The 26,503-nt window shown below is 36.6% G+C and overlaps 2 protein-coding genes across 2 annotated transcripts; one reads left to right on the top strand and one right to left on the bottom strand.

Annotated features, from left to right (window-relative positions):
- Positions 1-2,093: 2,093 nt before the first annotated feature.
- LOC115923166 (monocarboxylate transporter 12-like) lies at positions 2,094-4,671 on the bottom strand. The gene is made up of 3 exons (XM_030983487.1): positions 4,365-4,671; positions 3,193-3,705; positions 2,094-2,215 (listed from the first exon to the last, which is right to left on the bottom strand). Exons 1-3 carry the CDS (start codon positions 4,669-4,671, stop codon positions 2,094-2,096), a joined length of 942 nt encoding a protein of 313 aa, XP_030839347.1.
- Positions 4,672-22,935: 18,264 nt separating this feature from the next.
- Positions 22,936-25,933, top strand: LOC115923165 (monocarboxylate transporter 3-like). Its single transcript, XM_030983486.1, has 3 exons — positions 22,936-23,167; positions 23,823-24,335; positions 25,748-25,933. Exons 1-3 carry the CDS (start codon positions 22,936-22,938, stop codon positions 25,867-25,869), a joined length of 867 nt encoding a protein of 288 aa, XP_030839346.1. The 3' UTR covers positions 25,870-25,933.
- The last annotated feature ends 570 nt before the right edge of the window (positions 25,934-26,503 follow it).

Genomic DNA, 26,503 nt, shown 5'->3' with positions numbered 1-26,503 from the left:
TGTTTAACAACTGTTGAACAGTCTTGAGTACACACGGAATAACGAAATTGAGCAACATTTGTTTGGATAGATTTTACAACCCCATCAAGGAAAGAGAGGATTACGACACTCCTTATAATCACCAGGAAGATGTTTGGTCAGAGTCCAGGCTTGTGGTACACCAGCAGAAAGTTGTTTATAGTCAATCACCGATAGCAGTACAGTATTCATGCATATACAAATGGATTAGGCTGTCTGTGTGTGTTGGGGAGGACGCTAAAGCATATGAATAGGTATCCTAAATACACTTGCTGCAGAACCTTACGATCAATTAATAGTGGCTATAACACACGAAAAGGACAGCTTAACGAAAAACACCCCCTGAAACAACCCAATAGCAAAATATGAACAAAAAGAAAGCTCCCAATAATTATGTCCGCTGGGCGCGGGGGCCACTAATTATCCTTAAAACGTTCAAACAGGAGGGTATACAATTTGCTTTATAATGAAAATTGAAGGAGCAAGGAAACAAAACGAATATTGCTGGTGAAATACTATGGAACTAAAAAAAAAACTCTTTATAAATGGAAAATCTATCGTTAATTCCAGAAGAGCAGAATAAGGATGTGTAAAAATTCTGACAAGTTAAACAAACATAGGTGACCACTCACCGGAAGCATTGCAAAAAATAAAGATTTAGAAGTTACGAAATATCTAACACTTTTAAACGGTTTTAAGAAAATGTGCAGGGAAGCTTTTTTTCACGAAAGAAAAGTATCACTCCTTCACAGAATCAATAAATTACTTGCCACTATTAAGGATTCAAGACATGATAATAAAAACGCAAATTATACATAAATATATACATATATACAGCTTTGCAGCAAACTTTTACATGTAAATAATCCTGAAACATCCAAAACGTTTTACTATACGTTTGAATATTTAATCATGGGTTTTATGATATGTCTTGATAGAGTTATCCTCCCAGTTCATTTAGAAACCATTTTCATTTGAATCTCTGCATGCATGACTGAACATCAGACAATCTTTACAAGACTGCCAGATCTCACTTGCGCCAAGTTGCTGGGTGAGGAATAAAATAGTGTTTTAAACAAAGACAGTCAGACATACACAAAAAACACACACGCACGCGCACGCACACACTCCTACACATTCACGCGCACACGCAAACGCACATAAATGAGCGTTCCATTCCCGACAAGGCCCACCCAAACTGTTACTTTTTGTCGGGAATTCTTCTTCTCGTACGAAAAGTTGAGTGGCCGCTGTCCTCTTGGTGCGTATTGGCGGATGTTGTGCTTCATGATGATGATGATGCTGCTGATGATGATGATAATGATGATGATTAAGATGATAACAATGATGATGATGATGATGATGACATGATGGTGGTAGTGAATGTGTACTATTAAAAGGGAAAGATTGTCAGGGTTATGCCACTTAAAAATTCAGCGATCTTGATAAAAAATCAATGGCTTATTCAGAAAAGGGGAAATTATGGAACAATCGTTACCGTGTGTGTTGTGTGTGTGGATGTGCGTGTGTGTGTGTGTATGTGTGTGTGTTTATTTCTGTGTTTTTCTTTGTGTCTGTCTTACTGTCTTTGTTCAATGCACTGTTTTATTCCTCACCCAGTAACTTGGCGCAAGTAAGATCTGGCAGTCTTGTAAAGATTATCTGATGTTCAGATGGTACCTAATCGAACTTGGAGGATAACTCTATCAAGACAATTCTTAAAAACTATGATTAAATGTTCATACTTCAAACAATACAACTTTTAAAAAGTGGGACATTTCTGACTCACTCTGTACAATATAAACATATTATTTAAATTAAACATAAGAGACACAATTTTCTTTAAATTATATACACTGTATATTGACAATTTATGTATTCATATGTTCAGTATTTTAAAAAAAGTATGTATCAATTGATTGTCAATATACTCCAAATACGTTTATGAAAAAGAAAAAGAAAAAGGTTTGTAAAGAAAAGTTTTTGCTTATATAAAGAAGAAAGAAATTCTTAATGACCTCGCTTTCAGAGCTCATTAGTAAAGATATTCGTAAGACACTTCTGATACTGCAACGTCAGGCGGGGTTCGATTTCGGTCTGTATCTCACAAGGACTATGAGGAGGAGAACGATGACGTCGATACAAGCTAATAGTTTGAACGTTGCGTCGTAAGACGAGAAGTGATCCGCAATCATGCCTGCAAAAATAATGAGAAAAAAATTAATAGACCATGTTCATATGCATACCTATGTACAGATACCTTACATTACAGTAATTTGGTCATCACTACTTTGTTCTAATTTCATTTATTGTGATATCTCATTTAAACCTAAGCCGAGTGGCCTCGTTCTCTCTTTATTTGTAGTAAATTGCATCATAGGATTGTGTAAGCAGTTTGAACTATTTAGTTCTTAAAGGTAATACAAAGTTTTGGTATGGGGTCATGAATTTGGTTCAAATGAACATATTGGAAGCATATGCGGTCCTACAATATTCAGTAATCGTTGTCGCGGTTGAAATGGAGTCTAAAATTATGAAATTGTAAATGATAAACCCTTTATTTTATATAGCTCCCTCTCAGGGTCAAGATATTCATTAAGCTATAAAACAATGGTTGTTGACTAAAATCGACCGATTAGCTATTCCCGTTTGAAAAATATAAACTACATATTCTGAAATTGTCATTGTTCGGCCATAGGCGCTATTTGACATTTTTCAGCATTTACCTGGAGCACCGGTAAATTTTTATATTCAATTTGTCTCAAAAGCAGAAGTGTTTTAGGGGCTAAATTTTCTAGTGCCTGTGTTACATCCACAGGGGCATCCAAATATCTCAAAATTTTAAAGAATCACTATCCACCCAATTTTCAAAATTTCACAAAACTTTGTTTTACCTTTGTATTTCATGTTATATTCATTGAATTTCAAAAGAACGGTTAGAATCCTGGGAGAGTGCAATTTTTTTAATTCATTTTCTCTTATCGAATCATTCTGTTTGCTTGAATGCAAGTTACGAATCGGAATTTAAACTTTCTGGAAACAACATGACAATATTGTGATTTTTTTAAAATGTAATTCAAAGTATTTTAAAAGGCCATTTTGTTAATTGTGATTAGTTAAGGAAGTATAATTAAATGGCTACGTTTTGTTTACTCGGTTTTGGTGATTCCTTACCACATAAATAACCACCAAGAAACAACCCGAATCCGACAGATAGTTGGTCAACTGCATACGCGACATCAAACTTCTCGGGAGACGCTCTATCCCTCACAACCAGCTGATTTAACACCGACCGACCTCCAATTGACATTGCGGAGATACATGTCGTCACCAACATGGCGTAGTAGTTGTCAAAATACACATCGCATAGAATAGCGGCGATGTTCAAGATTGTAGCGAAGAGAAAGAGGGTGACAGGTTTGACGAGGCTGTTGGTAAGGAAACCTGCAGCAACCCTGCTGAAGGTATTCCCTATTGCAGCTGCGAAAGTGATGATAATGGTGTTCCGGACAGAGATCCCCCTCTGCAGAGCATGCGGTACAAGAAAGGAGTGCCAACCGCTCCAAACCATATTATACGCGAAAGTAACACCAAATACCACATTGAACACAGGATCCATGTAAAAATCAGATTGACGAAGGCTGTTGGCGATCGTACGAACAACTCCAATCTCGTCGCTGCTGTCCCCTTTCAAGAAGAAAGAAAGAAATTAATATCCTAAATACATTCGGTATGTTCTTTTCTCGTATTATGTCACAGTATACATGATGGTCTAACTTTTCGTATAATACCAACGATTAACGATAAAATGATTCAAAAATCGGCAATATATTCAGAAGTCTCCTCTAATCACAAAGGCCATTATATCATCACAAGAGTAGAAGATTGTATGAGTATTGAGCTGTATATAACTAGTTCCTGGTCTCTTAAACACAGTTCATCTTTCGAAGGGTGGCTAAAGCCTCGACCGTTTCCATAAAATAATATCTGTTTCCGAGGTGGCGCAACTGAATTATCAGTCAAAGCATTTCTGTTAAAATCGGACAGGGTAACATCTTGCAGACAACAAATTTACATTTATGCCGGTCCTCTTAGACTAGACCATCTCGACTATAGCACATGAGACCGACAGCCCACGAGACTAAAGATGGAGGTCTAGAAAATCTTCTGGCAAACTGTCAACATGGCCAAAGGCCTTTGAGACCAACAGGACACAAGAACGTCATGTTGGTCTTCTTGGCCGTTAGACATCTTTTTTGAAGGTTTACGAGACCGATAATGTCGGTCGCATGAAACTGCCGGTCTCGTGAGCTGTCGGTCTAATAAGGTTTTCCGGTCGAGCTCACCCTTTGTGTCCTGACTGGTGCTACTGTTCGATTCTGTTCCTTCGTTACACCCCTGAGGCGAACTTGGAACACTCTGAAAACCATTTCTCTGTCTGCTATTCTTATGTGATTCAAACTTAATTGCCATGCCAACTGGGATAATATTAGCCATCAGCGCGCTTATGATGAGCAGTCCACCTCTCCACCCGTATGCTTGACGTAAGAATTCAGCAAAGAGCGGTACAAGAACCATTCCGACGCCATATCCAGTCAAACCAATGCTGTACAGTAGGTTGTAATTCTCCTTAGCCACACGGTGCAATATCATGGTACAACAAGTACTTATCATACAATTTCCAAGACCTGTTTAACATAAAATGAAAAAAATTGGGATTTTTATATTGATATAATGCCTAATCACTCAATTAGATGGAAAAGAATGAATTACGTACGCCATGTTTTAATTAAAGTATAGGCAATATTATTTCCGGATTTATAGAACATCCATCACTTTATATATAAATATTGTATAAATTTCGTCATCAAGGTTATCACATTACTAAATATTTCTTTATATACTTTTTAAATCATCACTCCCCCCCCCCCTCCCCTCCCCACCCCAGGCTATCACGCTATCAAGCAATTGCTTATTGTAATAGCTCTTATTCTTCTTCTGCAGATTCCTTTATGAATATTTCTTGGTATTGTGTTATCAGCTATATTTGGTTTCAACGTTATCATTTATAATTATATTGTATACACGTTAAAAAAAGTGTATATTTTGTACATGTATATAATGTGTTTCCCAAAAATGTATTTAGATTTTATATTGCAGGAGAAAATAAATTCAATTTAATTCGAAGAACTTGAAGGGTGAATGTAATTTCATGCATTTTTTACTCACATATTTTAAGACGTCATCATATTGCAGTTTAAAGTAAGATTTCATATTTTTAATCAAAGACGTCGTTTTCTCAATGTTCTTTGAACAGTGTCTCGCTTGTTCTACCCGATTTATTCCATATTTTGATGTGTTATAGTTGAGAATCCGCGCTACAAGGATTGTAATATTAACCCCATACCTAGACAATCATCGCCAAATTTTAGAAATGAAGGTACAGGTCATAATCTGCCACGACGCTGTTTTTGCGCTTTTTTTATGACCGCAAGTTGCGTATTTAACTATGCTATTGCACAAACACTCGTGTGCTACATTGTACTATTTAACCGTGCTATTGCACATTTTATTCCCATTGACACGTACGGAAGCGTTAAAGTGCCATTCTACTTGACGACATGACGAGATATTTCATCTTGTCAAGTCGACTTAATATCCATATCATGTCGACATGTAAAGATATTTAACCTACCATGTCGACTTATCAACTTTTATTAGTCGACATGGCGAAATAAATTATCTTGCCAAGTCGACTTCACAAAAAGTTCATGTCGTCATGGCGACATAAGTTATCTTACCAAGTCGACTTCTAAAAAAATACATGTCGTCATGGCGACATATATTATCTTACCAAGTCGACTACCCAAAAAGTAATGTCGACATGGCGAAATAAATTATCTTGCAAAGTCGACTTCACAAAAAGTTCATGTCGTCATGGCGACATGTATTATCTTGCCAAGTCGACTTCACAAAAAAGTTCATCTCGTAATAGCGACATAAATTATCTCACCAAGTCGACTTCCCAAAAAGTATATGTCGTCATGGCGAGATATGTAGTGTGACGACTATTTCATGCAGCGCGCGTATATGGCAAGCCCTTTGTGTAAAAACCAGATAAACTCTGTTTTTCTCAGATAAACTCTGTTTTTCTCAGATAAACTCAGTTTATCAACAGTTAAACACAGTTTATCAGAAAATAATAATAATAATAATAATACATTACATTTATAATGCGCTTAATACAATGTTTCTAAGTTGATAAACTGAGTTTTTCTGATAAACTCAGTTTATCAACTCATAAACTCTGTTTATCTGTTGATTAACTGAGTTTATCATTGATAAACACAGTTTTTCTGATAAATTGAGTTTATCTGAGAAAAACTGAGTTTATCTGAGAAAAACAGAGTTCATCTGGTTTTTACACAAAGGGCTTGCCATATACGCGCGCTGCATGAAATAGTCGTCACACTACATATCTCGCCATGACGACATATACTTTTTGGGAAGTCGACTTGGTGAGATAATTTATGTCGCTATTACGAGATGAAATTTGTTGTGAAGTCGACTTGGCAAGATAATTTATGTCGCCATGTCGACATTACTTTTTGGGGAGTCGACTTGGTAAGATAATATATGTCGCCATGACCACATGAATTTTTTGTGAAGTCGACTTGGCAAGATAATTTATTTCGCCATGTCGACTAATAAAAGTTGATAAGTCGACATGGTAGGTTAAATATCTTTACATGTCGACATGATATGGATATTAAGTCGACTTGACAAGATGAAATATCTCGTCATGTCGTCAAGTAGAATGGCACTTTAACGCTTCCGTAGACACGTAATACAGTACTTCATTATTATCTTCAAATGAGAACATGCCCCCTATTCTTGTACAAGTTACAATTAAAATCTCAAATTTGTATTCGATGCGTATTTTAGTTTTTAATCATGTTGTTTCCAGAAAGTGGAAAGTCCGCTTTTTAACCTTCTTTAATAAAGCGAAAAGAATGATTTCATAAGAGTGAGTAAATTGCAACAATTAACTCTCCGCTCTTCCAACTGTTTGCGAAAACCTAAAATGTAATCAACTGTAAGGTCAACAAAGATAAAGAAAAGAAGGGCTTGAAATATGTTTAGTAGGTACGGTGTATAGTTTCTTACCGGCAATGGAAAGATAGATTGCTATTTGAGCGTTGCTGGTTGCCATGGATGTCAAAGCCACGCCCATTGGAGGGAGACATGTACCAGATATCAAAAGCAGACGACGAGTCGAATGGTGACGATAGAGGGCAGCAATGATAGGAGCTGTAGGCAGACAAGAACACTCTCAGGTTATAATAATTTATATACAGTGTCCATTTATATAAAATAGTCATCATCAAATGAATATTCATTTACATAATATATAACAATGCAAATATTATTGTCGATTGTTTGGGAGAGCAAAAAAACAGAAAAAAGTACCAGAGAGCTTAACAAAATAGCAGATTGCGATAAGAAACATATGATTCTTAAAATAGGTAAATCAGTTTAAATTAGGGAGGAGAGAAGTATGTTTTTAAGGATATTTTGAAAGTGTCAAGACGGTTTCAATTTTTGCTGGAAAGGGGGATATTTGTTCATGTTTTCAAATAAGCCACTGTAAAATGTTTTTGATAATAGATGGGAGTCTGGATTTGGGAATAATTGAGTTATAGTTGCCACTTGTTTAGCGAATCTGATGAGCTGGTGTATATACCAGGAGTGTGCCGTTTGGAGGGATTCAGGCTAATAGGCAAATTGCCACCAGGTGTAAACATCTGGCGTCACGATCAGTGTATAGCATACAGTACTATTCTCAGATACTCAGAAATTATGCACAATATACATAATTAAGTGCGGTGCCGTATTGTGAGGATATGCATGGGTAAATCAGAATATCTAAGCTCTAGCAATAAAAGACAATATAAACCAAATGATTTTACTGCTTATATACGATACTGTAGATTTTTGTTTTAATACAAAATTTTCCCCACAGTAGGGCGTTTTATTGAATATTAAGTGCAGTATATGTTTGTCTCCATAACAACAGCTATTGAGTGATAATAACAATGACTGGATGAAACACTGAAACATGTAATAATGTGACACATAATGTGTATATGCCACTGACAGTAAACTCACATCATTAACAAGATTGAAAGAGGACATCAGGTAAGATGCCAATACTGTACATCACAGTGCCAGCCAGCACCCACCGACCACACTCCAAAACTGAACAAGCCAGAACAATAGATCCGGTCCTGTAACCCCATTGTTCTGGCTCGTTAGCTCCACTGCTCTCGCGTATCGAGCGCAAAAGTGAAGCCATGAATGCTGACCGCCACCGTTAAACCGTCAAAACGCGTCATATGACGCATATAAACCTTGGTTTGTCTACAGACCTCCTCTGTGAATTCGGGCCATTATCAGCATTAATCAAAAAGACCATTGAAACCTGACCAATATCTTTCAAATAAATCTTGGTAACCTTGCTAAATATTTTTACAAAAGATGGTTTTTCAAATTAAAATTGCGCGCTCAACCTCTCTTAATCATGTTCTAAATCCCTACCTGCTTCATAATTTTGTATATACACTGTCCTACAATCATGGGGTCGACACCCACTCACCCCTTTTCTTTTGTATAATCTTGTCCATGTAGTTCATAATTACCATTGTGTTTTCACGCTGCGTTGTATATGTTCTCTTCAGTAGTCACTTGTTTTGTGTTTGAATCCTTGTGTTAATTTGTTTTAAAAATATTTTGTTATAGTAGATCCCTCCATTTCACTAGACATATACATATTCAGTAACATTTGTATTCTTCTTCTTGATATTTAGATTGTATGATATGATTATCTGATAATTCCTTATAACTTAATCTAGAATGATATAAATAATGTTTTTTGTTATGCAAAGTAAATATGTATAGGCCTACTTGAATAATTATTTGTGTATACTTTGTTTAAAATGTTGTTTGCAATTAATTTATTGCATGAAATTTGTATTTTTCCTAATGAAACAGAAAATAAAAACTTGAAACTTGAAACTAATATTAGGCGCTTTAAACATGGTACTGTTTTTATTTTTAGGTGGTATGTCATCGAAAGATTACCAATTGATTTCGTCAATTTCGTCAATTTCTTTCAATTTTGGCCAAGTCATTGGTCATTTGTCACGAGACGTGAGAGCAGCATTTTCAATGTCATCAGGTCTTCATGACGTCATCCAGGCGCCATTGTCAAAAAATCAACTCATGATCGTATCTCCATTAACGATTTTAATACACTTGTTTTTCATTCAGGCTTAAAAACCTAATAATGGGGCAAGTACAGAAGAAACAGTTACAATCCTGGAATCTTGTCTTAGTGATATTTGATATTGACAAGGGTGACAGCGTCCCTGCATCTATCCCATATCAAGAACTTGAGTTGCATGTTTGTTTTGCGAACACGAACATGGAACAACATGTCCCGATGACACGCAAGGAAGCATTCTCCAAAGATCTGTGACATGAAACCAAATTGAACTTGCTACCCATCAGGTCCCGGATTCACTACAGGGCACTTTTTTCTGATCTTTAAATGCATCAAGTGAAGTTCCTCCCTAGCTATCAGAACTCGTACCTTTCAGCAATCCATCAAAGTACTCCTCTAGCTCATGCACATTTTTCAGCTGAACTATCTCCAAAAATGCTTCTAACATTTGGTGACTGAGTTTCCAAAACTGCTTCTACGAAGCGGCAAAATAATGTACCCATATTTCTCCGTCGCCAGCAATCCTCAACACCTTAAAAATATCTAAAAACCCACCTCTTTTCTGTTAATTGTCAGACGCATTTGGACATTTTTATGGAAAATGGGGAGGGGGCGTATCCACTAGACCACCAAATCTCTACTTCTCAGTCCCTAATTCTCTGATAACCTAACGCTATGTCAGCAAATAAGAAAAGGGGCACATATTCTTTGATTTGCGTATCGGATAAGGAGTCCTTAAGTTTTGCCTCTTTAACTTCAAAGTTGCGGTGCACGTGCCAGTTATGTTCTCCTATATAACTCCAGCAGTGAGGAAGTTGATTATTATAAGCGTATCATCACAAGTGCATCGTATAGGATGCTTTTAGACATAATTTGGCAAAGGATTAAAGTGGCCGTATAAGGAATAATTGAGATTTAGATTCTCACCTGGAAAATTGCCGAATGCACCGAAGAGACCAATAGCAATTCCGATATCCGTCGAGGTCGTTCCAAGACTAGTGTTGATATCTTTCAAGTAAATTCCAATAGTCTTGATAATACCTACATCACTGGATGCCCTCAAAAAGGTACACAACACCAAAGGTAAATTTGGAGACGTTAAAATCTCATGAAAACGCCCCATGGTAGGTTATGATGGAATGATACACAAAATATAAATTCGGGCTTTACTTCTGTAAGCTGGTTAACATAAACGAAACGGAGAATAGACGCGCAGAATATTGATAGAACTCAAAAAGTATCGTTGTACCATTGTACTGTCGGAGCTCCAAACTTCTAGTTCAATTTGGTGTTCGGTTGAACAGTTTTGCTCAAATACAAGTGATGTTCTTCCTTTCAGTAAACAACAAACCTCGACAGCTAGGATATATGATCTATATAACTATTCTTTATCGCATGAAAGGATAATGGTGTCTATCCCCAGTCGTTTGGAAGAAATTGCAACTGTGGATCGCTCTTATTAATTCGACAACATATCGCACGGGGATAACATATCATTATTATTATTATTATTATTATTATTATTATTATTATTAATGTTATTATTAAGTATAGAGCCGAATCTAATTAATGGACTCAAGACACTACAGAGGTGACGTCATCTGATTATATACATACAAATTGGGCAAAAGGACCACCATGGGGTACCCAAAGATTACACTAGCCCTACCAGAACCCCCTTCAATGTTTTGCGTGACTGCTAAAGCATGGGTATGCTACTATGCTTATCAACTAGGGGACCTATGCCCTTAAGTCATAAATGACAGTAATGAGGATTAATGCTTCACAAAAGGGCACAACTATAGCACATCGACACGGTTTTGATCCTGGGGCCTCACAGTTATGAGGCCATTGTTTTGTCACTGAACCATGACTGTACGCAGCGGGGGCTAGGGCAGGGGGGCAGTTTCCATAAATAAAAAACACATAGAAAATGCAATAAATTTTCAATAATTTATTGCATTTTACCCCTGTTCCCAACATAAAAAAATATCCTGTGTGCCCATGCCTTGAGCCATAATGCATGGCCGTCCAGAGGATTTTGTTATGTTATTGACCGGGGTAAAATGCAATAAATTATTGAAAATTTATTGCATTTTCTGTTCGTTTTTTTAATTTATGGAAACTGCCCCCTACCCTAGCCCCCGCTGCGTACAGTCATGGTTCAGTGACAAAACAATGGCCTCATAACTGTGAGGCCCCAGGATCAAAACCGTGTCGATGTGCTATAGTTGTGCCCTTTTGTGAAGCATTAATCCTCATTACTGTCATTTATGACTTAAGGGCATAGGTCCCCTAGTTGATAAGCATAGTAGCATACCCATGCTTTAGCAGTCACGCAAAACACACATTGGCAAATTATTATTCAATACAATCTGAGAATGTATACTATTATCTAGATCTATTATTTTTAAATTATTTTTAAAATAATTCCATAAATTAGGGTAAAACCAAAATATTCCACCTTTATGAGTGACAGTGTACTTGTTTTCAACAAACGACAAGCCTATTCTATATTGTATACTAAAATATTGGTATCAATTCCCAGTCTTTTTTTTTTTTATAGAAATCGCTCAAGTGGATCGCTCTTAACTATCACACATCACACAACACATCGGACTGGAATAGTGTATAGGATTTCCCGGCCAAATTCGCGAGTTTGTCATTCAAATTAATTTGTCTTGCGTTCAATTCGACGGTTTTAGTGCAGTCAGGTATATCTCGGGTTTATATTCCCTTTTCTAGTTTTCAAATCTATGGAATTTTTGTGAGAATCTACGTATGTTTCATTCAAACTAATGAACAATGTGCTTCTTTCGCTATTTGGTCATTCGATTTGGCGCAACAAGATTTTCTGACAACGCGACGGAATACTTCTAGCATTCTAATTCATTTGTAGCATTCAAATTAGTACTTTGTGCACTTAAATTGATGGTCAATATACATTTCTCGTTTATTACACACTTTTTATAGCTCATTCTTTTTCTTTCAAGATTGTTTTTTCAATGAGCATTTCATCATATTTCATTTTCTTGCATTTATACACTGATACTTATATAAGATTTACCTGATATTCATCAGCATTTAAGTTTGATTGTTACGAAGAAAAAAACGACTTGCATCTACGGACCTGATGGTCTCAGTATATTTGTAAATGTTCATGTAAGGAAGTTGTTTGTCTTATGTTTCATCATAAATTTATCATAATTTCATCATAATTTCATTATGGAAGAAGGGTACAATATTGTGACTGGGGTAGGGACTAGAGTTAACAATTTTAACATGATTCATTATTTAGCCATGTCTTTAGCCATCGATCTGCTGGCGGGCAAGTAAACTATGAAACTCTTTAAGAAAAACAGAGGGGTGTGCTGGGTATAAGAGACGATGTGAATTACTTTTGTAAAATTCCGAGTCTGTAGTTAAAAGGGGCGATTGAGGGTACCCCCATCTTTCCCGGCTATATGAACATGTCCGTGCAGAATTGCCATATCCCTTGATTTCGCCCCTTCTTTACTTTATGTCTGACTACACCCATCTGCATTGTCCTGAAAATGAATAAATGGAATAACAGCTTAGACCCCGATGGCAAATCATGCATTTTAACTGCATTATTTAAAAACTGTAAAAGTTTGTTGCAATTCTTCCCCCTAACATTCCTAACTTGAATGAAAAATATTACGAATACGAATGACAGGTGTTAATTTAAATGATAAAAATTACGCTTCGACAAGTGAATATTAATTTGAATGCTAGTTGTGCAGTTTCTAAATTGAATGACAGATCTATGAAATCCTTCGACCCAATTTTTTTTTGTGGGGGACATACTCCTTTCATATGTTAGCCCCCAGGATCAAAACCGTATCGATGTGCTATATTAGTGCCATTTTGTGAGGTATTAATCCCCATTACTATCAGTTATGACTTACGGACGTAGGTCCCCTAGTTAATTAGCATTGTAGTACACACATGCTTTAGCAGTCACGCAAAACAAAAACTCCCCAATTGTCATTCAATAAAATTTGAGAATGTATACTATTATCTAGATCTATTAGGAATAAATCATTGTCAAAATAATTCCATAAATTGGGGTAAAAAAAAATATTCCAACGTTATGAGCGACAGTGTACATTGTAAGGTACATGTACAATGTACTTATTTCTGACCCAGTACATGTAATGATAACATTTCTATATCAAAATAATTGCCTCTTGACTGCTTACTAAATACACCGTTATCTAATACATTTTTTTTCAATTCTATAGTTAGATTCGGATTTCACTATGTAATGATTATGGGAGTTCTTACTCCACTTCAACCCAAGAAGCTTAACTTAATTGAACCTCCCATCCATATGACCGGGGTAATAGTATATTTGTAAAGCGCTTAGAGACATTTAAGCGCTATATCAAAATTAGATATTATTATTTATTATTTATTATATTGAAAGAGAAGTCTGCTATGAATCAATTGTTTAAATTTAGTTTATCAATAAACTACTTTGATCTCAGTGTAAATGGTCAGTCTAGCTGTACAGACAAGTTACCATACACCCCCACCCACCCACACACACACACACACTCACATCTTGATAAAGAAAAACGACTCCTGCCCCCTGTGCTGCCACGGGTTAAATCTGCTAGTGATAATAATACACTATTCCAGTGCAATGTGTTATAATAATAATAATAATAATAATAATAATAATAATAATAATAATAATAATAATAATAATAATATGTCTTGTTTACCGAGGGTAGCCTCATCGGTATTCATACTATTCTCCCTGAGGGCATTGCAATCATATTATTGTGTTGTGTGATGTGTGATAGTTAAGAGCGTTCCACTCGAGCAATTTCTTTAAAGAAGACTGGGGATTGATACCAGTATTTTTGTATACGATATAGAATAGGTTTTTCGTTTGCTGAAAGAAACTACATGTATTTCGGCAAAGGTATGCACTACTGTTTAACCGCACCAAGTATGCCAATTGAATTAGAAGTTTGTAGTTCCGACTGGACTATGGTAAACAGATACTTATAGAGTTCTGTCATTCATTCTGCGAGCCTATTTTATTTTTACCAGAGGCGGATATGGGGGGGTGGGTCGGTGGTTTAACCCCCCCCCCCCCTCCTTGGGCGGCCAAGTGAGACAAAAAACATGACGTAAAAAAAGTAAAACTGCGCGATTTTTGGAAAATCCTGGATCCGCCACTAGGTCAACCCCCCCCCCCCCCCTTTGCAAATAGCTAGATCCGCCTCTGGATACCATCATTTTTTCATGCACTAACGAATAGTTCAATAGATCATATAGTCTAGCAAGGTTTGTTGTTTGCTGAAAGACGGTAAATCACTTGTATTAACGCAAAACTGTTCAACCGTACACCAAATTGAACTAGAAGTTTGGAGCTCCAACAGTACAATGGTACACTGCTACTTCTACCAATAATCTGCGCGTCTATTCTACGTATCGTATATGTTATTCTGCTTACAGAAGTGAAGCACATATTTATATTTTTTGTATCATTCCATCAAAGCCTACCATGGGTCGGTTTTATGAGATTTTAACTTCTCGAAGTTTACCTGTGGTGGTGTGTAATTTCTTAAAGGCATCCTGTCATGTGGGTATTATTAAGACCATTGGAATTTACTTGGAAGATATCAACATTAGTCTTGGAACGACATCGACGGACATTGGAATTGCTCTTGGACTTCTCAATGCATTCTCTAACTTTCCAGGTGAGAATCTAAATCTTAGTTATTCCTAATGTGATCGCTCAAATCCAGTGGCAAATTATCTCTAAATGTATCCCGCACGATGTACTTGCGATGAATCGCTTACACAAAAATAAACTACCAGCCTGCTGGAGTGAGGGGAGAATAACCGACCCGTGCCCCGCCCCCTTTGAAACTGAAGTGTCAAATCTTAATGACCCCCCCCCCCATATGACACGTAAATTAAAGACCCCCTTTATTATTTGATGACATAGCTTTAGGTTTTCAAATAATGTTGGACTTAAAGGTAGATCTTCCATGGTCTAGTGGATACATCCCCTCTGCGGGACGATTGCCCTTTCGTAAGAATACAATTAAACGATATCAAATCTGAGATAAATGGCCCTACGTGTTTTCAGTGTCTGTGATACGGTGTAATATTGAAACCCTAAACAAATTGCGCTTCAAAATAATCATGAAGTGCCTCAAAAAAGTAAAAATCTTTGATTGACCGGTATTTATTTCCCCCAATAGACTGTAGCGTTATTAAAATCGTTGCGAAAACGAATTCTGAAATTTCTGATTCCAATCATAGATATCTTGATAATCAGAAAGGCGATCAGCTTGTAAAAGTCATGGGATTCATGTATGACCTTAAGGTTTATAGTTATGATTGCAGCATGAGCTAAATTCAGGATTTTTTTAAGAATATGAGGCAAAGTTAGCCTATCCCTTTAATAACAGCGCAGTTAACACATACAAATGCCTTTTCGAGGGTCAGGTTGAAAACTATGGTTCCTGAGGTAACTCTTTACAGCAAACATTTTTCATGAGTGCATGGTGGAGCCCTGGAAGGAAAATCGTCCTATTCACGTTACCAAGAGTAGTAACAGTACTAACAGAAAATGATAATTTTCGGCCGCGTCATACCAAAAGACGTTAAAAGATGGGAGTTGTTGCTACCTTGTTTGGCGTTCAGCAATAAGGGATAGAGCAACGTCGACCTGGCGCTGCCCTGTGGCTGCCGGGCTCACGATCAATTGGGCAAAAAGAATTTCCGTTTCGGCTTAATAAAATTTGGAGTGGACTATTAGGCTATTATTATTATTATTATTAACATTTGTATGGCACCTATAACATATGTTTAAAGATATAGACCGGTAGTGGTAAAATTGCATTCCAAGGGTTTGGGCTCTAAAATATCCATTCAATATTGGTTAAAAATTGCCTTCAAAGGTGAAGATGGCAATACTTCAACCTCATTGCGCAAATAGAGAAATATATGCCCAAATGGTCAATGTTGAAGATAATCGATAATTTACCAAATATATCAATTAGTAGGCGGTTCCCCGACAAAATTTGTATCATCACGTATTAGTCAAAACATATTCTTTCACATGATTGGTAATAAGAGCTTCCATTTAATTTTTTGAGAGGTGGCCGTTTCCAAAACTGGTCTATACCTTTCAGCGCTGTAGTATTATCACCCCATCATGTGTAAAAATACTTTCTTATTCAGTGGCATAAATCCATTCTGTGGAAAGGGGAATATTTCTACATTTAATTCATTATTATGGATACTTTAATATATTTACCTCTTGCAAGCGAATGCTCAAAGTTTTTCGCCTGAAATAGAAAGATGTTTTTTTTTGTTGCTTTGTCTCAGCATGTTTTGTGATTCCTAAATTGGGTACTTTTTGGCTGAAGGTCGTACACACGACTATCAGTATCCTTATCCACCTTTGCAGGATCATATGAAGACTCTGACTAAAATCAATGAATCGAAAAGTTCTTAAAATGTGGCCAGTCCTGATATGAGGAGCAATTGAGCGCTACCAAATTGTCTGCCTATCGAATGTTGCAGGGTTTAAGATTTTTCTGAAAAAAAACTTAATGATGTCATGGAGCTATAGTGAGCAAAGCAATCACGCAATATTTGTATCAACTGTAACTTACCGGTACTACTTTTGTTACTGGGGTTGTTTGATTGTAATTAAGAAAATCATCTGGATAATCCAAACATCTATAAAAGAAATTATACTGAGATGAGAAGAATGTCGCAGGTGAAATAGTTAAAAACAAAAGGTGTACATGAGTTAACAATATTACAAACTTTGTCTCGTATTTTCTGATATTTCTTCTTCTACAGACTCGTCTGTCATATCTGTTGCCTGGATAGTATCGCCATTAGATACCATGATTACTGTACAATTTAAGCTCATATCCTCAATTATTAACTGTGCTGTTATGTACATTTTTAGTGATATATTTAAATCAATATATGCTCTTGGTATGAATTTTTCAAAGCATGAATGTTCCACTCTGAAAAGTAATTTCCCCCCATGGATCTCGCTTAAGTAGAGAGAAAAGAAAATTTAGAGTATAGCATTTTCAACTTGAACGATTGGATATTTTTGGAGTGGTTGAACAAATGTGTAGATCAAGATATTTCTAGGATGTAACAGTTAATGAGATTAACAGAAGTTGTAACTATTGAAGTCAGTTTCATTAGTAAAAATTATGCGTTGAATATGTTGCATTATCTCAAAAGGATTACAAGACGTCATGTAAAACCCCAAAATAAGTATGTTATAGTACTGTAGCTCGTACAAATTGTAAATAAATGAATACAAAAATTCCATGTGACAATGAGAATAAGATTTGAATTTATTGAATTGTTTCATGTAATTATGAATGCATTACCAAGCGATATGATTGCATCATGACTATGCAGTTCAAAGACAGAGTGAACTGTCAGTGAAAAAAAAGATGACTTGATGATGCTGATGATGATGATGATGATGATTATGATGTATAATGATGATGACAATGATGATGATGATGATGATAATGATGATGATGATGATGATAATGATGATAATGATGATGATAATGATGGTGATAATGATAATGATGATGATGATGATGATGATGATAATGATGATGATAATGATGATGATGATGATGATGATAATGATGATAATGATGACGATAATGATTTGTTATCATTATTTTATTATTGATATTGATGTTGTTTATCATCATTATCATTAATATTATTATTATTTGTATTGCTTTTTTACCAAACATATATTTATCACAAATTTGCAGTTGTCATTTACCTTGTTCCCATACGTTTTTACATGACTTTCATTTTATTGACGTAGAGGACGCTATTGATATGCTTAATTTCTATTTATTATGAATACTAATTAGTGTGCAACTTTCGGCTTTGCCGAGTTATGAATTCTTATTCTATGAATTTTTATCTCCTCTCAGACAAAAATTGGGTAGTTACCAGAGGTGGGTCACGAAAACGAAGAAATGGGGAGATATTCACTACTCAGCCCATGGTCTATTAGCCGAGGTACCCTGATCGAAAAGTTTATTCCGAGTACCCATCTACACAGTGAGTCAGAAAAAATGTCTCATTTTTTAAAAGTTGTATTGTTTGAAGTATGAATATTTCATCATGGGCTTCATGATATGTCTTGATAGAGTTATTCTCCCAGTACGTTTAGGTACCATTTTCATTTGAATCTCTGCATGCATGACTGAACATCAGACAATCTATAGAAGACTGCCAGATGTCACTTGCGCCAAGTTACTTGGTGAGGAATAAAAAAAAACAAAGACAGTCAGACAGACACAAACACACACACAGACACACACACACGAACACACACACACGCACACACGCAAACGCGCTGCACACACGCACACACACACACACACACATACACACACAACACACACGGTAACAATTGTTTTATAATTTCTATCTTTTTTCTTTTTTTAGCAGATGTTTCTGCATTTATTGATAAATCAAATATAAAACATTCAAATAACAATACAAGTATATAACATAATTGATTCACATAAAGAGTGACAACTTAAATACACACACATAAAAATGCATATATATAATGAAAGCTTGGAAGTATGGAGTTAAGTAAAAAATAATCAAGATAAATGCAGAGGCCAACTATCATAAGCAAGAATGCTTGAGTCGATAGCATTGATTTTTATCAATATCGCTGAATGTTTAAGTGGCATTCACTGACAATCTATCCCTTTAGTACATATTCACTACCACCATCATATCATCATCATCATCATCATCATCATCAGTTTCATCATCTTAATCTTCATCATCATCATCATCATCATCATCATCATGAAGTGCACATGAATCCAATGTGCTTTCTCAATACGTAGGTACATGAACAATCGTTGGCTATGTCTTTTGTTGTTTACCAATGACAAATTACGAACGATATCGGTGTGCCTGTGTGTGTGCGTGTGTGTGTGTTTGTCTGTGTGGCTGTCTTTGTTCAAAACACTATTTTATTCCTCACCCAGCAACTTGGCGCAAGTGAGATCTGGCAGTCTTGTAAAGATTGTCTGATGTTCAGTCATGCATGCACAGATTCAAATGAAAATGGTACCTAAGTGTACTGGGAGGATAACTCTATCAAGATATATCATGAAACCCATGATTAAATGTTACTACTTCAAACAATACAACTTTTAAAAAGTGGGACATTTTTTCTGACTCACTCTGTACATCACCTGGGAGGAGAGTGGCAATTGTAGATTAATGACTTGCTAAAGGACTATTATATCGTGACGGAACCCTTGCCGTGAACCATGCAATCTACAAGTAGACCATGACAACTCTACACAACCGGACGTAGGCAGTTTATAGAATTTCGCTTAAGCTTAGATGTACTTTTCTACTCATAAATATCTGCACCGGAAGATACAACACTCAACTGTGAACAAACTATGATTTTTCGCAATACAGTACGTACTACTTTGTGTGTGACGTCTTACACCGTGTATAGTATCTGAGTATCTGAAAATAGTACTACATGCTGTACATGGATCGTGACGTCAATTATTAATCCTCGCGGCAATTAGCTCATTCGCATGATACCTTCCGAATGACACCCTCAAAATATAAACACCAGCTAGGAACCTTCGCTCAACAATTCACAAATGTAACCCAATTATTCAAAAATCCAGACTCTCATCTACCGAAAAACGTCTCGCAATTCCTTCTTCGATTCCTCTCCATTGGAGAATTAATCTGTCCTGACACTTTCAAATGATCTCGAAAAGCCTACTTCTTTCCTCAGTAATTTGATATGATTTCCTTGTTTAATGAATTTTGTGTATTTTTTCACAATATGTTCTTTGGTATATTTTTGATAGCCCTCCTAAACAATCGATGATAATATTATCATTGTGATATATCTTGTTAAAGAATATTCAATTCATGATTAATATTTGAGATTTAAACAGATGTATATCAGTTATAAAAAATGTTGCTTATTATGAGCATAATATTTTTGTCTGTCTGCATGTAGCTCCTATAATTGCTGCCCTCTATCGCCACCATTCCATTCGTCGTCTGCTTCTAATATCTGGTACATGTCTCGCTTCGATGGGCGTGGCCTTGACTTCCATGGCAACCAGCAACGCTCAAATGTCAATCTATCTCTCAATAACCGGTAAGAAAATGCTTTATTGAAACTACTATACTATAATAACCTTACAGCTGATTACATGAAAGGTTTTCATAAGACGTTGGGAGGGGAGAGTTAATTTTGGTCCATCCGAAAGACCTGACGCAGTTTCGAACCTGCGTCCTCGGCTGAATCATCATCAGTTTTTTAATTTCCTTAGTTAGCTGGATTACAGGCGCACGCCACAACGCCCCTGTTAAAACTTAAAGGCCCTAATTAAGCCGATATTTATTGTTAAAACTTGTAGGCTCTGTTTATCTTTTGCCTGTAACAACTCTCCTTATAATAGATATAAACCTAAATCAAGCCTCAATTTCTTCAGTATACGAGTTTCATTACTGCAAAATCAAGGAGAATAGATTGTCTATAAAGTCTGAATCAAAATTGACTTATGTTTAGGTCGTACCCGGCTTTCCAACACTCAATTGTACATTGTTCAACTTAAGTTGAAGTTACTATCGACCGTAATTTTTAGGCGAATGGCTTCCCATGTTTCGGACCATACATCGTTAATAAAAAAAATACATATGGACCGTCAACTAAAAGGTTGAGAACCCCTGTTATAAAGCTTCTCGTTGTGTAAACACAAACAATTTGTAACTCATATGGCGGCCATTTTAGATTTGACCAAAATTGTGGCTCTAGGGGACACCCTTCTTGACATCAAATCAATTGCGTGGCATCAGCAAATGTGGTGCGTTTAGAAATTTGCAACAAACTGCCCCATTTCCCCTCCGAACATCCCCAACTACCTGTAACTTGTACAAGTATCGGTAGTATGTAGTACTCATTTGAATATTTGATGTGCAATCGTGCGACATTGTATTAAATGGCATGATGCCATAACAATATTTACCTTTTTTCGTATTATAATTTAGAAAATCGATGTTTGTTCCATAGAATACTTATACGCAACTCGCGGTCATACACTGTAGGTAAACGGGGCCAAAATAGCGCTGAGATAAATGCACAGTATATAGTACGGCCCCTGTAGCGCAAACTCTCAGCAACCACATATTTCAAATTGGAAGAATATTTAGTAGAAACATTCGATACACTGTCAACAGAACATTGCAAATACGAAATTATTAATTACAAATATAAAGATCTTAATTTAAATTGCAATATGACGACGCCTTAACCTCTGCTTAGCTACAACAATCATGTTATTACATGTACACTTCGAGCCCCTTCAGGATTGAAATAACATATTTTTTAAATACGAATATGGGATATAGATGATAGGGAGATGTGAGTTTGGTCAGCTCTCTGTCTTCACCAACGAACTGGCCCAGGTGACCCCGGTTTGAAACTGAGTCACGTCTTTCGGATAGTGACGTCAAAGGTCGGTCCCCAGGCGTACATCCTCATATCTGATTCAACCACAACTGTAAAGCCCAGATTAGGCACAGACACATATGCTCATTCGTACATACCACCTAATTACAGTAACATAAATCCACTATAATGATAATGAAAAAAATAATGATCATAATAATAATATTTAATTTTTATATAGCGCTTAATACAAATGTCTCTAAGCGCTTTAACAATATACTATTGCCCCGGTCATTGAATTCAGTGCTTGCCCGCACACACTGTGTGCACAATCTCCACTCCCGGGGAGCATTTCAGCCGGGCGTTTCTTGACGCTCACAAGCTGTTTGACCGACAATGACGGCCGCATCCTACCGGGTACCCATTTGACACCTGGGTGGAGAGTAGCAAGTGCAGGTTAATATCTTGCCAAAGGATATTAGTGCCGTGTCGGGATTCGAACCCTCGACCTTCGCATCTCCAGTCAAGCGCCTTAAAGCACTCGACCACGACACTCCCGCCATGACGATTATGAAGATTATATCATAATTCTCCTCATCATTATCAGAGCATACATATGTTTAATGCTTGAGGTAAAGTGAATTCTTTTAAAGAATATTTTCAATAGAATATGGAATAGTTTGCGTACTGATCGTATCTTATTGTGCGTCTCCACTATAAACACTATAAGCGTTCATTTTTAATTTGTTCGACTCACAAAAGGAGCTTTAGCCCGCACTAAAGTTTTCGCTTTTGTTTTGTATTTTAGGCGTCCAATGGCTAAATGCCCGCAGTTCCGACAATCAGAAAGCTTGAACCTTGATAAATTATGATATAACTTGTCTGAAAAATGACGTTCGTGAATTATTCTTGTACCTCTAATTTTAATGGGTAATTATGCTTTATATTCAGGTATGATAATCCAATTTCAATTATCCCACATGTTTTCTTTTTATGTGAAACAGGTCTTGGATATTGCATGGTGAATATATGTTGTACCATGACATTGCACCACGTGGCTCAAAATTTCAACCTACTTTTCAGCATTGGTTTGACTGGATATGGCGTCGGAATGGTTTTGTTACCGCTCATAGCTGAATTCCTACGTCAAGCTTACGGTTGGAGAGGTGGACTGCTCATCATTAGCGCTCTGATGTCAAATATAATCCCAGTTGGCATGGCAATTAAGTTGTATACAGATGAGAGTAGCACACAGAGAAATGGTTTTCAAAGTGTCCCAAGTTCGCCCCCAGAGTTCAACGAGGGAGAAGAAAGCAACAGCAGCACAAGTCGGGACACAGAAGGTGAGTTGGACCGTTATTCCTAGTAGACCAAAAGCCCGTGAGACCGGCAGTTTCATGCAAACGCAATAGTCGGTCTCGTGAACTTATGTCAGAAAAATATGGCAGAAAGTCAAGAAGACCAACATGTCGGTCTTGTATTCTGTTGGTCTCTTGGGCCTTTTACCATGTTGAAAGTTTGTTGGAAGATTCTCTAGACCTAGAGTGTCGGTCTCGTGGGCCTCGGTCTCGGGTGCTAAATTAGTCTAAGAAGACTGGCATAAATTATAAATTATGGTCGACGATATGTAACCATGTCCGACTTAAACATAAATGCTTTGACTGCTAACTCACATTTTATGGACAGGGTCGAGGGTTTTGGCAACCCTTCGAACGATAAAATATGTTAAGAGACCAATAAACTACTTATAAACAGCTGAATAACGATACAATGGTATACTCTTGGAATGAAATAATGGAGTAGTGCAGAGAAAGGAAGTGTAAATATGATAGTTAGTTTTCTATTTAAAAAAATAATCTTTAATCGTTATTAGAAAATTGATGAGAGACCTACATGTGCCTCGTGTACTGTGATATATAACATGTAAATTCATACCGAATGTACTTTTGAGATTAAACTATCTTTTTGGAGGCCTTCATAATCAATTTTTCTTTAAAGGTGACAACAGGGACGAGATTGGAGTGTTTCGTAGTATCGCCAACAGCCTTCGTCAATCTGATTTTTACGTGGATCCTGTGCTCAATGTGGTACTTTGTGCAATTTTCGTGTCGTATCTGGTTTGGGCCGGTTGGCACTCCTTTCTTGTACCGCATGCTCTGCAGAGGGGAATCTCTGTCCGGAACACCATTATCATCACTTTCTCAGCAGCAGTAGGAAATACCTTTGGCAGGGCTGCTGTAGGTGTCCTTACCAACAGCCTCGCCAAACCTGTCACCCTCTATCTATTCCTCCCAATCTTGAACATCGCCGCCCTTCTTTGCGACGTATATTTCACCAACTTCTACGCCATGTTGGTGACGTCATGTATCTCCGCAATGGCAGTAGGAGGGGAGGCGGTGTTGGGACATCTGGTTGTGAGGGACAGAGCATCTCCAGAGAAGTTTGATGTCGCGTATGCAGCCGAAGCACTTTTTATCGGATTCGGGTCGTTTCTTGGTGGCTATTTGAGTGGTAAGGATCACCTTAATCGCATATGAGCCATTAAATAATTTGTTGTTGTTAAAGGGGCATGTTCCACGTATTCCATAGGGCGCTCAAAATACGTACGCGCTGGCAGACGGCGTTATAGCTGCCTATTGACACCAATAGAATACGGCTCTTACGCAGATGGCTTGTTCCGATAAATACACTGGCGGGAACGTGCCCCTTTATTAAAAGGTATAGACCAGTGCTGGTCATGCGATTGCAATGTGAAAGAAACGTTGTGGAATCGATCAGAAAAGGTTGATCATTTAGCACATAAGTATTGGTGTGTCCGGCAAGGTTCTGGAATCATCAAAATGATAAGAAATTTGGCCCAGTCTTGGTAAAGTTACAAACACTGTACACAGAAAGATGTATATGGGACTACAATATATCTATCCAGTCCAGATAGATATAATAATTTACCAAATATATCAATTAGTAGGCGGTTTTCCGACAAAATTTGTATCATCACGTATTAGTCAAAACATCTTTTTTCACATGATTGGTAATAAGAACTTCCATGTCATTTTTTGAGAGGGAGGCGTTTCCAAAACTGGTCTTTACCTTTAAACTTAAATTGAATAAAATAACAAATTAGTTTGATTTCATGTTGTTTCCAGAAAGAAGAAAATCAGTTTGAAAACCTTCATGAAAGCGAAAAGAATGGTTCGATAAGATTAATTTCAACAATTCACCCTTCTCGTGATTTTAATCGTTGATTTGGAATGCAATTTAAAAAAAAACACGATTATGAACTGTTTTGCTCTAACTGCTCAATACAAAAAAAACTATAATGTTATAAGGTTCAATGATAGACAGAACAAAGATTGCAAACTCAGTAGGTTTGGGGTACAGTTCCCTACCGGTTATTTAGAAATAGTTTGCATTTAAGGATTTAATGGATATGAAGACCACACCCATTGGTAGGAGACATGTACCAGGTATCAAACGCAGACGAGGAAAATAATGGTGACAATAGAGGGCATCAAATATAAGAGCTGTATGGAGACCAAATGATGAACAAAAATAATCTTGGAGTACCGTTACTGATTTATATATGATATAAATCAGTGTCTATTTATATCGAATAGTCATTATGAAATGAATATTCATTACACAACATCCGTCATGAAAAGAATCATCACACGTGACTGGTCCATCGAGCACCAAATGATGAAAGGGCCGCATGTTAATCATGTACAAATAGATTGGATTTAATATAATGGATCGTTTTTCCTAAAGAAGAAGAACACTCCGCTAAGGATTCAATGAGATAACACAATGAATGCAAAAAGATCAAAATAGTGACTGATCGAATGAGTGTAATCAAGGGATTTATTCATAGGTATTCAGATCAACATAGTGGATTCAAATTGCTCTCATTGTATTTTTTTCAGGAATGATTGCGGATCACTTCTCATCCTACAACGCAACGTTCAAACTATTAGCTTTCATCGAGGTCGTCGTTCTCCTCCTCATGGTAGTCGTGAGATGCAAACCAAAAGCAAACCCCGTCTGAACATGCTGTATCGGAAGCATCTAACATATATTTTTTTACAGTGAGCTCTGAAAGCGAGTTCGTTCAGAATGTAGCTTCTTTTTATATATTAAAAAAACATTTATTTTACAAACAATTTTGGAACATATTATTTAAGTAATCGATAAGCAACTGATAGATACTTTTGTTTACATGCTGCATATAGTAATACTTTCATTACCAACATATTGTGTATATAATTTAAAAAAAAGATTGTCCCTTATGTTCAAGTATTATAGAGTACAATAAAAATAACATTTGCATTAAAAGTAATCACATGTCCTACAACATTAGAAAAACGATTCTGATCGGTTTAATGAAGTACAGCCAATCGATACGGTTAGTCGATGGAGTAGATTTATGTAGAAGGTACATGTATAGTTTCACTTGCAGAGTGAATGCAATGAATAAACGATATCATCTTCTAGAAGCTTGTTTATGCACATTCCTTTCCCATTGGGAAGGCCCTCCTCCCAGATATTGTTTAAAAGATTAAATGGATATTGACCTGGCATTATTGAAACTCCCAAAGGAAATATATAATGTTGGAAGGTAACAATAACACTTAGAGCAGAAAACAATGAACAAGAAGAAAACATAATATTTTGAACAAAAA

This window comes from Strongylocentrotus purpuratus, unplaced genomic scaffold (assembly GCF_000002235.5).
Source record: "Strongylocentrotus purpuratus isolate Spur 01 unplaced genomic scaffold, Spur_5.0 spur5_scaffold_13, whole genome shotgun sequence".
Classification (NCBI taxonomy): Eukaryota; Metazoa; Echinodermata; class Echinoidea; order Camarodonta; family Strongylocentrotidae; genus Strongylocentrotus; species Strongylocentrotus purpuratus.
This window is presented reverse-complemented; position numbering and strand designations above follow the sequence as displayed.